The 14048-nt window shown below is 39.8% G+C and overlaps 1 protein-coding gene across 17 annotated transcripts in view; it reads right to left on the bottom strand.

Annotated features, from left to right (window-relative positions):
- Nucleotides 1-14048, bottom strand: part of ABCC9 (ATP binding cassette subfamily C member 9) — a 74190-nt gene that overhangs the window by 44869 nt on the left and 15273 nt on the right. For all 17 annotated transcript variants that reach the window (XM_072923718.1, XM_030263438.4, XM_030263443.4 and 14 more), the window contains 8 exons: nucleotides 13735-13901; nucleotides 12830-13072; nucleotides 8591-8785; nucleotides 5893-6057; nucleotides 4199-4354; nucleotides 2222-2356; nucleotides 756-918; nucleotides 34-74 (listed from right to left, as the gene is read on the bottom strand). In XM_072923718.1, coding sequence (XP_072779819.1) covers nucleotides 34-74; nucleotides 756-918; nucleotides 2222-2356; nucleotides 4199-4354; nucleotides 5893-6057; nucleotides 8591-8785; nucleotides 12830-13072; nucleotides 13735-13901 — 1265 coding nt within the window. The remainder of the gene's footprint in view (nucleotides 1-33; nucleotides 75-755; nucleotides 919-2221; nucleotides 2357-4198; nucleotides 4355-5892; nucleotides 6058-8590; nucleotides 8786-12829; nucleotides 13073-13734; nucleotides 13902-14048) is intronic.

Below are 14048 nucleotides of genomic sequence, written 5' to 3'. Positions count from 1 at the left end.
TAAAGAAAACTGAAAAAAAGCCCCATATCTTACTGCAAGAACAGCTGCTATTGGTATGGCTGCATTCATAAAAACTGGAAAAGAGAAATAAAATATGAATCAGATTACAGGAAATAATAAAAACCACTATTACAGTAACTGTTTGACACTAAATAATCCCGTTTGACACAAAAATAATCCCATTGTTTCCAATTCAAGTAATTAAAACTCCTAAAGGAAAATTAGTCTGCAGGAAGAAGCTTCCTTCCCTGATAGTCAGAGATTTTAAACACACCAAACAAATAAGATATGGAATTCTCTCATTTGTCTGCTCTACTAAGCTAGGATTAAAATCATTATGTGCACAATTAATATGAAACACAACTAAAACATTACTCAACCCTTCAACATTGCAGAAAACACAATTTATATACAGAAAACATAATTTATCTTTGCTGCAGTCAGAGCTGCCAATATCATCTGGAGCCTCCTTACTATAAAGCAACTCCTAACTGTAATGTCACAATAAAGGTAACAGAAAACTTACTGAAAAAAAAAACCAAAAAAAAAAAACAAGCAAAAAAACCCCCAATAATATGTATTATATCCTTTTGAAATTCTGTGTTATGTATTTATCATGTTTTTTTATTTTAATGATGTTACACACAGACAGAAGTGTCACAGGCACAGCTGTATCTCTCTTTAGTTGAAGTTGGGAGGAATATTGACATGAAAAACAGGATACTTTTCCAAGCACTAAAAACACAGTTACTTACTGGAAAGAGATGTATGAAGTGCAAAGGTTTTGAGACTGGTGAGCTCTTTCATTCTGGTTTCTTCTACACTTGTACAAAATATGTGCTCCCAGGCATACAGCTTTAATAGCTTAATGCCTTTGAGTATCTCATTGGTTTTCTTTAATCTCTCAGTAGAATAGTCCTTCATTTAAAGAGAAAACCAGGGGGAAAAAATTGATAACCATTTTTAGTCTTAATGACAACCCTCTTTTCTCCTCACTTCTCTTGTTAAATTCATTTTTAAAATAATTTTATTCATTTGTGATTTTGTACAGGTGTCATACTGAGAAAAAGAATATAAAATTTCCTTTTTTTGGTGCTAAAGTATTTACAACCATTAGGGGAAAATTAATTGACCCTTTTCTGCAATGAAAAATAACTCAAAACATCTCAACCCTTCAAAGAGAGGGTGAAACTCAGGGAGGTGGGTTAGCAGGTCAATGGTGTCCATAACAATAGACAGAAATCTAAATCGGTGTATTTGCTGATGCAATAATTATTCTGGGATCTAGTTGTGGAAATAAGTGAGATAATTATCAATGTATTTAATTGATAATTAATTTCCCCTAATCAGAAAACAGTAATTATAAGTTCTGGTAAAATCATGAGTTTTGGTAAAAGCATAATCCAAGTCAGAGGAAGTCAGAATAGAATACAGGAACGCTTGAGATTATTTCCAAAATTATGCAAAGAAAAGTCCTCTGCACAATTTGTACTGGTTATAAAAAGTGGCACAGCTCAACAGGACTGAAGTGTGCTGGCAATTAGACCCATGCATCAGTAATTGGGTTACTTGAATATTAAGATAAAAGGGATCTCTAAATATTTGGCAACTTAAACATCAAAGGCTTATTTAAAAAGTTCAATGTTCACAGCAATAAAGTTAAAAATTAGACAAAGGAGCAGAAAACATTTCTAATTGGTGAACTAAGTGAGGCAGAAAAATACAGCACTGAAAAAATTAGATATGAATATATAATAATCCAGCAGTGCCAACTGATTTTTAGAAAATACCGAAGCTTGGGCTGAGAGTAAAACGTCTCTAGACTTTGCAGAAGGAGGTTGTGCACATTCTTTAATACTTTCCTGCTATAATTTATCAGTCATTTGCACTGTTTGCTGACATCCCATGAAATACAACATCTGCATGTGGGAATAACACCCTTTCATGGAGTGGAAGTCAGACAAAATTGTGCTAGTTGGATTAAAAATACCATTTATAGAGAAGGAAGGTCAAGGCCCACATACTTTTTTGAGATTCTCTTCTGACAAATTGTGAGGAAGGAAAAGACCCTGAGACACAGAAAAACAGACAGGGAGGGACAGTGCAGCTGAGGGATGGCCTGCCCAAATGTACACAGTGGATTTCACTAACTAGAAGAACAGAACCCAGAAACCCTGTTCTCATTTCTGGATCACAAATGTCACTGAAATAACTCACTTACAAGAGTGCTTTTCTGTGCCTCAGCCAGCTTGGTGGCTATGAAGTACTGGATGGGAGCTAAGAGCACGATGACAGCAGCCCCAACCAAGGCACTCACTCCTAGCAGGTTATAGAGGAGGATCACACCCATTATTATCTGTGAAGAGAAAAGCAACACAGGGAAAAAAAAAAAAAAAAGTAGATTTCAATATGCCAGAATGACACCAAGAGAAAAATGTTTGTTCTTCTAATAAACACTTAAATGGTTCATAGAAATCAACTGAGCTCCTACTCCAGGAGGTCACGTTTGGAAAGTGTGGGAAATAAACCCAGAAGCCTTTCTTTTTGACATTAACTAAATAGTTTGTGTTAGTGCCTGGTAGTTCTAATTCCAGACTGGGTTTCCACAAAACTAAAGGAGCACTAAAATAATGGTGCTTGCCCCGAGGCATTTTACAGAGCTCCTGGCCTCAAGTCCTGTTTACACTGGAGCTCCTTACCTCACTCTGGAAGCATTCAGAGGTCTTAGGGCTGTCATAGATCACAGTTGCACTGTGTTGTACTGTCCTTGTGCAACTGCAGGCAGAGGGACATGGCAGACAGGCACTGAAGCACGAAGCAGATGTGCTGGGACTGCCACAAACTGAGCTTGGGCATCAATACCATGCAGCTCTGGAGGAAAATGCTGCCTTAGCCCTCCAAAGGGTTTGGGAACACTTCCCACAGAAGGTTACCTGGGAGTGGCTGTGGTGTGACTGCTGTGATTCTGGTTCCCAAGTTAATTCAAGCTCTGCTATATAAATATTTCTATTAAAAGCTCCACTTTGTGCTAGAGTGATGTCCTCAGTGATAAGAGAGCATACAGAATTAGTTGCATATCTCATACTTTTACCTCTTAAACAAGTCTGTCTTTAAATCTCCCTTCTTATTATACAACATCAGAAGTAAGAATCAATGTTTAATGTCTTTAAAGCAATATTTAGCTTTTCAGGCTCCTGTACTGCAAATTACCATACGTAGCCACAGTAATCAGATCACCTGTTCATTTAAATAATTTTCAAAGTATTGATAGCAACACTTCCATCCACTTCAGAGGATGTGAAACAGTGAAATGAAGCCATATATATTATTTCTAATTTCCGTTTCCATGTAGCCTTTTTTGCCTTTTTGTCATAAACTATTTCATGACACTCTAAACCCTACCCAACCCATTAATAGTAGCAATTACTGACTAATAAAAGAGATTACTGACACAGTTTCAGGAAATTCAGCAAAACAGATCTACTATAAGAGTTGGTTCTACCCCTTTTAAAAATTCTTTAATGTCAATGGGATCACTGACAAGTAAGGACCATGCCAAAAACACCCTGAGCTAAAATTGTGAAGAGGCAACAGGAGTCTAAGCTTCATGGAAAATCAGCATGTCTCAGGTCGTTAAGTCATTGGCATTTTTTAAGATTTCTTTCAAGCTAAATAATCTCAACCTTTCCTTCCTGCAGATCTGCCTCCATTTATTTCCCAGGCTTGTTAAGAAGCAGATGTGTTCAGTGATTCAGTTTGCTTAGATGAGAGCTCCTCTGAGCATTGTCAGTGCTCATGTCAGTCGCAGAGCAGGCTTCAATTGCTGTTGGTCCTGCCACAAAACCCTGTTACAAGTGGGCACTGCAGAAGCAATGGATGCTAGCTGGCAAAATAAAAGCAGGCTGATGCTAGCTGGCAAAATAAAAGCAATGGATTTCTGTCACCAGTGGAAGAAATATGAGCAGGAAAAGGATCGCAGGTCCTCATGTCACAAACATGGAAATCCTGCTAAAAAACCCCTCTCTCTTCACTGGCCCTTGGAAAAACACCTTTCTAGCCCTTGGGGCATCTTTCTGCTTGCTAATCTTAGTGGGAAGTGCAAGATCCCCTCTGGATTTTGTAGCAGTGTCCCAGAGCTGCACTCTCCTCAGCCAGGCTGGAAGATCTCTGAAATCTGGCCCTTACTTGGATGCACTACCTGAACAGGCATTGCCCACAGATTGGGGCACAGGAACAAGAACCACATTAATTGGTTGGTTTCTATGGCAACCAAGTTATTGATTTGTCCCAGTGTCATCTCTCCCATGGACAAGTTGGATGTAGAAAGCCTCAGGATCTTATTATATATCATTGCCTGTAAGAAAGGAGGGAAAAAGGAAGTTAGTAAAATGATGTAATTATAAAAGAACAGCAGCAGTGGGATGTTTCAAACTGCATCATCAGCTTTTACCTAGGACAGCCCTTCTCCCAGTCTCTCACCTGAGACAGAGAGAGATGGAGACAGAGTGAGAGAAAGCACAAGAGAGAGAACTGACTTTAAAAAACTCCAATTCCTCTTAAAATGTTTGTTGCTTAACGCAGACCTAAAATAGAACAAAAAATGACAACAAAATATCAAAATTTAGGAAATTGGCCATAGAACTTTTTTAACAAGCATTTGGTGAGCCTGCTTTTCTGTGACACTGTCCGTCAAAGAGATTCTTTTTTCTGATAAGACGGGTAAATTCATGCTGTGAAGTTTGATCAGAGTGGGTATGTATTCCTTTGGGTTCCTCTCCATTACCTGGCCATTCCCTTCCATAAAATTTGTAGGAGTTAAACAAGGTTTAAAATTAATCAGGGCTTACATCTACTGAATTTTAAAGACAAATATTGTGAGCCCAATTTGCAGTTACGACCAAACAACAAATGCTGCAGCTCCAAGGAAGTTTTAAAAATAATTTGTCCTTTTTGACCTATTTTCTTAATGAATAAAGTATATCCTATAGATTTAATCAGAAATTCCTGGTGAATTAGATCAGCTGCATATGCTCCTGAGAGTCCCAATTTTGCTAAGTGGGAGTCACAATAAGGAGTCAGAAAAAGGAAATAACCAGGAGCTCTTTCATCCCCAAGTCTGTACCAACTATCCTGGGAGAAGGCAGAAAATGTTTGAAGCAGCTCCATTAATCAGAGCAAATACAAAAAAAAAAAAAAAAAAGAAGCTTCCATGCCGAGATGATATTCCCATGGTTAGTTACATCTGGCAAAACATCAGTTCCTGCTTCTGGATTGCTACTGCAGCTTAAGGAGTTTGGTCTGTGCAGAGCCCTGCAACACCCCCCACCACGTGCTGGGCCGTGCTGGCTCCAGTCCATAAATAAGGCTCTCACAGAGGGTTAAGGGATGCTGGGGTTACAGACACAGCCCTGCAGATGAATCACTCCCATCCCATCCCACAGGGCTCTGTGCTAAAGGGCATAAATATCCAGAGTCACCACTCCCGACGCATGCACAGCGTTCCCATAAAACAAGGACACTCTGCAGATGGCTCTATCCACAGTCAGCAGAAACAAACTCACAAGCAAACTCACAAAGCAGATTCAGAGCCAAAATGGCACTGCTGATCTTCATCTATCTCTCATTGTCTGCAAAGATGTGTTTTCATATGCATGGGTTTTTTTATGGGTGTTAAACTTCCAACAGGTTAGAATGATGGGATTAGTTTTTAGCAAAAGGAATTGGTGCCAGCAGTTTGCCAGCACTCTTTTGTCCAGTTTTCTGTATAGAAATACAGCACATATCTTCTCTGAAACCATAATTTCAAGCTCAGTCTTCAGATGAAGGGCAAAACAAAGGAAAGGATGAAGCTGGAGCTGTTATTAGTGAATCTCCTGGCATATCTTTGCTCACCAGTAAGGCACCCCGGAGGTTGATGCCAGTCTCTGTAGTCACATAGTAGGAGGCCTGCAGGAATGTCCTCTGCAGGATAAGAGCCAGGAAGAGAAGGACTGCCAAGACATAAACATTCCTGAGGAATTCCTCCGATGAAAGGTAGGAGTTTGATGGATCCTTCACCTGAAAAGAAAGAAAAAAATTATGCAAGTGCCATAGGAGGGATTGTATATTCCTGAGAAGCTGGAAACAAGCAAATGTAATCATTGCATTAGAATAAAACACATTGCTGGTATCATAGGAAAGTTATAGAAATCAGATTTCTCACTGAACTCTATATCAAAATCATTTGGATACAAATTTAAAACTCTGCTCCTGTTCCAAAGACTGAGGATTGAGACGTTTTAGCAGTTCTAAAATTATTTCATTTTAGCAGGAAAGGAACAATAAGATCACTGTGTCTGCCTTGTTTTTAGTTTCCCCATCAAATTGTGGTGATTTGTAGGATAGAAATGCTGCTCAGTATGAAAATAAAGCTTATTCCACCTGCCCCACAGAAAAGCTGCAAGGAAATATTTTTTATTATATGGGATTAGTTATTTACGTTGCATTTGCATACTATGGAAACAATTCCTTCCACAAGTACAGTCTATGATAGCCATAAATTCAGAATAACATTAGATTATACATGCCAGTATTCCACACAAAATGAGATTTAAATGCCTCAATATGGAAGAGAAAAAAAATCGTGTTTAAAGCCCTTTGTTTTCATTGTCTAGTTTTTTGTGTTCACTGTTCTGCTCTGTTTCAGGCAGAAAAGGAAACAAATGTACCAAAATACTCCAAGGAAGACTGTTCCTGTGGTATTTCCGACCCAGCTGGAAGCAGGATGTACTGGAATTCTTACAGGGAAAAAAAAAAAAAAAAAAAAAAAAAAAAAAAAAAAAAAAAAAAAAAGAGAAGGAAAAAGCCTGTTCTCCTGAAATATCCAGCATGATTCTGAGATGAAAGCTATGGGCAATATAAGAAAGAAAGCAATTTGCCCAAGTCTCCTTGAAAAAAGAGTTGCTTAAATGCATTAATGGTGTGATAAATATATTTGAAAACTTCCCTCTTAATATTCTGCTGCATCTAACATCCCCTGGTTTTCTAGTGGGGATATCATTAAGAAAATAACATTTGTAGATGGCTTTTTTTCAATGTATATAGAGTTCTCAGGAATTAAGGCAGAATAAGCATAAAATTAAATGTATCCACATTAATCGAACTAGAGAGAATTTAAAGGAGCACTGTTTAATAGCAAGAACAACCAAGTGAAAGTTTATCAAAATCCATAAATTAAAGGCACATGCATTCTGAAAGGTATCCAAGAGAAATCGTGACTGTCACCAAGCCAAGTGCTTTCAGGATCTCCAATGATTCCAGTCTTCCATTTAGCCAATGCTCATTAAAACTTCAAAAAGCCACAACTGAAGCCACTACACTGAAGAGGACAAAAGATGAAGGAAGCAGACAAGGTACAAATTCCTAAAGCTGAGATCCATAAATTATTTTCAAGCTTAAATACTTTGTTTGTTCACCATGCAAAAAAACCCCAACATTTTTGAAGGCACAAAAGTATGCACTTTGCCTTGTAACTCTGTGGCTCAAATCTTGTATGTGCAGGTTCAAGGATGATAAAAAGCTTTGTTTGATAAGCTGTACAATTAAACTCTCCTTCAGTGCAGTGAAAGCCTCAAGCCAAATTGAGACCATCAGTCAAGAAAATGAATGTCATGAGTGAGCAGCCAAGAAAAAGATATGTGGATAGTGATGAGAGTCAAATACTTTATCTGGAGAGGAAAATGCTATTCTGTTACACACCTATCTGCTTATTTAGAGATAAAACACTCCAAAAACTGTATGGAGATGTTTCTCTGTCACGAGACAAATGCAGGAAAATGTCTTTGTAACTTCTTCTCTGATGTCAGTAAAATAATTTTACCTGTATCTTTTCATTAGTTACTCATAAATTCTTTTTCTTGTGACAGAAAATGTTCTATAACAGAGGCTTGCTCTGCATTTAGATGTGATCCCTGAAAGTTCAGTCTCGGTGAAATTTGAAATGAGCACTGATCTGGCATCTCTTGATTCTCCAGTACCAAGAACACCATTAAGTCAAGTGGATACTTTTCAATTTCTCAGTATGTGCCAACACAGTTCATCACAGCAGCAATCAATACAATCAGCCAAAAACAGAGACTGGCTACTGTCAGCTTCCCAGTATAAAAAACAGATTTGAGAGAACTCGAAACTGTCAGTGAATTATAAACTGAGAATTGGACAGGAATTAAGCAAAATTCCCAGGCTGGATGCATCACTGAGGCACCACCAGTGTGTGTCCTGCCTGAAACAAACAGGCACAGTTGAAAAGGAACAGAAAAAATTGTTCCTTCTTCCCAGAACTGCTGGGATAACTCTATCAAGACAGACAGCTAAAGAGCTGGGGGGGGGGGAGCCTCCACAGCCTGTGTTCCATTCCTACCCAAGTCTCTCATTGCTCAGGTTTATAATTTGACTGTGTCTCACAACAGAAATATTCAATTTGCTTAAGAGAAACTATGAAATAACACAGTGATGACCACAAACCTACCGAAGCATGCAGCCAGCTGTCTTAAATACCTGATGCGACTCTAAAACTACTACCAGAACCTTTCAATCCACATTGTCAAGTTACCTTTTCTGTGGCATTTGTATTATTGGTTGTATTCTGGAAGCCCTGGACAATGCCAGAAATGCAGAGTGGCCCAGCAAAGCCCAGCAGGTCGGCCAGGTAGCGGAAGGTGCTGCTGAGCAGGATTGGCCGTCCGAAAGCGCTGTACATGGCCAACCAAATGGAGGGACTCCGGTTGGGATGGTCCTCCACCTTTTTCTGGAAAACAGAAACGGGTACCCAGTGAAATAATAGAAGCCTCCCAGGCTTTATACAGCAACATTCCTGTCTGGATTCCCAAAAGGTTCCCAAAAGGTGTTTTGGACCAGGTGAGGCAGCAAACACGCTGTAATTATCGACAGATTTCAGACATTCTTCACAGCAAATTCTGATTCTGCCTCCTCTTGGTAAATGTGGTTCTCACCTCTACATCCCACCACTTTCCTCAGCCTGTGCACACAGGAATGCAAGCACAGATTATCATCCTGGCAGGCAGCCATTGTCCCTTGTCACATGTGGGCTCAGGGAAAGGTCTGACCTTTCAGCCCTTTACTCATGTGGGTAATCCTGGTTTCACAAGCTATAAAGGCTTCTGATTGCAGGAAAACCATATGTCAACTACAAGAATATAGTTTAATTTAATTTATCTGGGATTTTTTCCATCTCTTGGATGCACTCCAGGATGACACTTCAACCAATCAATAAATATGCTCAAAAAATGAAAGCAGCATACCAGGATGGGAGGTAAGATTAAATCAACCAAAGGTCCTTTCTAGCCTTCAGAGCTGTGAATTTACACAGTAACACAGCTCTTGGCTAAAACACCAACCAGCAGATACAGCTTTGTGTAATCAAAAGAGTTCTGGAATCTTTGAGGTCCTTTCAGTTTAACAAAGGAAGAGTTTTACTGACCAGAGCCATGCTCTGCAGCATGCCTCCTTGCACTTCAGGCAGCAGCTTTTGACACTTTAAACAAGCATCTGTCATTTCTCAAGTAGCACAGATGCCTGCAAGCTGCAAGCCAAGCCAAGCCCTCTTGAGCATTCACAGAGACATTTTAAGCACAGCCAAGCAACAACCACCCCCTGCCCCAACAAGTTCACCAAAGAAAAAGAAAACGTGCCTGTAACCTGCCTGACTGCCTCATGCCTTTTTCCTCCCTCTTTTCTCAGTTTTTCCCTTTTATGCCATTTCCACAGCAAGATGGGTTATATGCGTGGTGCAAAAAATGTGCAGGTGGATCAGGTGGGCCAGGCCAATACCAAGGAGCTTAGGAAGGAGAAATAAGCACCAAGGGGTCAAATTAGAGCCACCATTTCAGAAGGGGGTGAGAATGAAACTGCTTCCTCTGAGGAGGGAAAGAGCACAAGGGCCTCATGTGAGTTGCCCAGACAAAAGGCTCTGAATTTGTGGCCTAATGGGTTTTGAGCCTGAGTGCCCTAAAAGGATTAACCACCATCCTCAAATAAATGATTAATAGCTTTAACAGCTTGAGAGGAGCTAATTTATTGGGTAAATGGCTGCCATCTTTTGGGGAAAAAATTGTTATATTATTCTGGGCATTCAGTTAATAGTAAATTTTTTAAATGGCAATGGTAAACCCTTATTTCTCTAACAATTTAATAGCCAGTTTCACTGTTACTGCAATTCACACATTGGCCATCACTATATGAAATCTGTTTCCTTTTTATTGGAAAAAGTTACCAATTAAATTATCTATTTTATTACTAAACACTGTTTTTCTTCTTCTTTTTTTTTTTTTTTTTTTTTTTTATTAGGACTCCGTATTAGCTGAAGTATGTAAAAAAGAAAGGAGGGAGAAAGACCTTTTTCTAATTATATATTCTTTTCCAGAATGATCCTTGAGTTTTATGGGCTTGCATAGAATGTTGTGGTATTAATTAACCAGTCTGGGCTGCTGTTCTCAGCTGTGCCACTTGATTAGGTTTTCCTTGTCTTTGTCAACTTCCTTTCAGATTCCTAATTTTCTCTACCTTGGGCACTCCACAGTTGGAATAAAGGGCAGTGAGAGAGTGCTTTGTGATAAATCAAGTCACCTGTAAGGCTTGCCTCAGTAAATATGGAAATCTGACTGTTCCCATGGTTCTGGAGCTGGCAGTATAAGCCTGGTGCTGAAGGACAATGCCCTGTCCCTGTGATTGATAGTTAACACAATTTCATTCCTCCATTTCTTGGCCCTAACAGCTAAGATCCATAGTGGCACATGAATAGCGGACATAGGAAACTAATGACCCTTGACTTTAAAAATTGATTTTTCTATTAAGTGCCCGAAAGAAAAACCATCAGGACAAACTATACAGGATTCAGGCTGGTGGAGTAAACCAAAAGCAATACCGATGTGCTAAATCTATTTTTGGATATGTGATCTATGATGCACTGATATGTGGTGTGAAACATCTAGACTGCTACAATAGAAACTGAAACAAAAGCCAAGCAACAACAGAAAGAGGATCACTTTTTTGGTTTTTTTTTTTGGGGGGGGGGGGAGATGTAAATGGAAATATGTGAGAATTGATACAATTATTTCCATTTTCATAGCATGCAGAAGAGATAGCAAGACAATGTCATGTGAGCCATCTCAAAGGCATTTCACAATACAGAGTATTCAAGGTCATGTTCAGAATCTTTCATTAAAATGTGAGAAGAGGGGTTTGGGAAGGAACAGGAGTTTACTCTCTGCAAGGCCATGGAGCACAGCTGAGATCACCTACCTGGAGGCTCAGGCTGGGGTAACCCCACTTAATCCAGAGAAGGCTGTGGGGCTCCCCTCACCAGTTGCAGGAGATTAGTGTAAAATACACACTTGGCAGCAGAGACAGTGGCATATCACCTCCTCCAGACTGCAGACCACACTCCAGTCTGAAGAATTTTCCTAATTCTGTGGCTGTTTTCTGGCCCACCCAGGCACAAGCCAATGCATTTCTCCACAGGAATGAACAGCAGTGAGTCCCACTGCCTGGCTCCTTGGATTTGCTTTAGCCATTTGGTTTACTTTATCTACAAAATACCAGTTTACTTAAGGTTGCAGCCTGCTGTGGAATAGTAGCACAAATGTGCTAGAGGTGGTGGTAATCTCAAGGCTTTAAGCAACTGCAGAACACAAAATACCTGATGTAAGGCAGCTTCAGAAATGTAGGTGAGTGCAACTGCATATATAACATTTATGCAAGTGTTTATATGTGCATGACACACACTGAGGGAAGCTACACACTGAAAGTTTGTGCTCATGCACATGAGAAATGCACATTTACCTTGCCTTTTGGCATCTGAACTGCATTTTTGTGCAGGCACAGACAGTACCTGCAGATGAGAAAGAGCTACAGACAACTGCTGGCACCCAGCTGTTGTGCCTGCCATCAAGAATGGCACAGACTCAGGTCCTTGGGCCATGGAGGTGCATATCCCTCTTTTGCCTCTTTAAGTAGGGCTCAGGCCCTTTAAGGAGCTTGTCTGAGGAATGCACTTCTCCCAGGCTGCTATGAAAAGCTCAGTTCCAAAAACTCAGTAGCTTTCTGCCTAAAGCAGAAGGATATTGATCCCTGGTCTCTGTAATCCTCAACTGCAGAAGAGAAGCAAACTATATCTATTAAAATGTAAATAATTGTACTGATAATTGTTTCATCTCAGAAGGCACAGAAAGGAGCCTGCAGCTCCATTAGCTGCTGGGAGCAAAGAGCTGCCTAAATGCATCCAGAAGTTTCCCTGGAAAATCCTGCTCTACCCAGTGAGTTTTCCCAACCATGCTTTCTGTACTAGGTCTGGCTGGGTTGGAGTTAATTCTCTTCACCACAGACTGTATGGTTCTGTGTTTGGGACTGGTGACTAAATCACTGCTAAGACACCAGTGTTTTGGCTATTCTTGATGTGTGGTTTTGGCTATTTCTCTGAAGAAAAAAAGGTGAAGATGAGTGTTTCCAGCTGAAACTATGGACAGAATATCTTTCAGTTTCATAAGTAGCTAAGATTTAAACAAATCTTTCACTATTAAAATCTAGCAAGTGATCAGTCTGTTGTGGTTTTAGTTTCCAGTTGCACTCAATTTGGCAACTCTCTCCTGCTATAAATTCACTTAAAAGCAAACAGTAACTATTGGTTTGGAACTTCCTACGCCAATGTTTCACCTTGGAACAAACAGTCCTAAGATAAAATTTCCTAAAACAAGGATTTCATGAAAGCTGAAGAAATTCAAAGGGACATTTTGGCTTTCTAAAGCTGAACAGTGACATGGACATCCATTATTACCTTTTGTTCCTCATAGGCTTCTTTGAGACAGACATAATTTGTCAGTGCTCTCATTGCAATTGGGAGCTTCCCAATGGCCTTCAGGTCCACAGGTTTCTTGTGAGCAGAAATAATGAGAGTGTTCATCCACCAATAAGTTGCCTTTGAGAGCAAATTGACAAATGGCTGCAGGAACCTCACCCCCAGATCCTGCAGATCTTCTGGAGGCTTTACTTTCTGAGGGTTCATGAAAAACACATACCTCTGCAGAGGAGAAAACAGAAAAACATGGGCTCAGAAATTATCTTATTGATAGTAATTTTCTAGTAAAAACTACGTGCAAGACAACCACGGTCTCAAATTTGCTTTTAAATGTAATTATATGTTGAACTTAAATATAAATTTGTGTTCAAATAGGAGCATTTCCATTTTGACAGATAACTGGTAAACAATTGAGCAACATGGGATGTGGATACTGTTCTGAACCCTACCAGTACCAACTATCTCAAGCTGAACAACAGTAAAAAAGAATTCTTGTGAAATAATCTAAGTTATCATGGGTAAGAACATATGCTAACTTAAAGATTCACTACATAAATAGTTCATCAGCACTAACACAGCACAAGTTTTACAGATTGCATCCACCTAGACCTTCCTCATGTGCACAAATATACATCCATCTACACTTTATGTAGTTAGATGCACACAGGCATGCACACACACCAAGCCCAGGGGATACATCAAGGACATACATTTTAAAGAGATTTAAATCACCATGGATATCCACAGAATTAACCAAACCTTTATGGCTAAGCGAAACTTGTGCCTAAACTTGACAAAAGCCAGAGTTCCTTGGACTAAGGAGCCATCTTCAACCCCGTGATGCCACTGATATTCTTCCAGATCCTGAGGAAGAAGGCACATACCCTGACTCGGATGACATTGATCTCCACAGCCATCAGCAGCCCATAGAGGATGACCATGATTCCAGTGATGCAGAAACGCAGCTGAGAAAAAGGCACCCCGTCCTGGCAGTATCTGACAAGCTTGATGGTTTTGGTGACAAAGGCCATTATCCAGTAAAGGAACAGGGCTGTAAAACAGGTGCAGGTGCATCATTTAAAAGTAAATTAATAAATAAGTGTAACTACAGCATTTTAGCTTCCATGGCTTGATACAGTGCAGGCAGAGTGATCCTCTATGTCACCAGCCCCTGTTTTCTTTTCTGGGCCACAGCCCT

This window comes from Taeniopygia guttata, chromosome 1A (assembly GCF_048771995.1).
Source record: "Taeniopygia guttata chromosome 1A, bTaeGut7.mat, whole genome shotgun sequence".
Lineage (NCBI taxonomy): Eukaryota > Metazoa > Chordata > Aves > Passeriformes > Estrildidae > Taeniopygia > Taeniopygia guttata.
The sequence above is the reverse complement of the archived record's forward strand: the minus strand, read 5'-3'. Positions and strand labels throughout refer to the sequence as shown.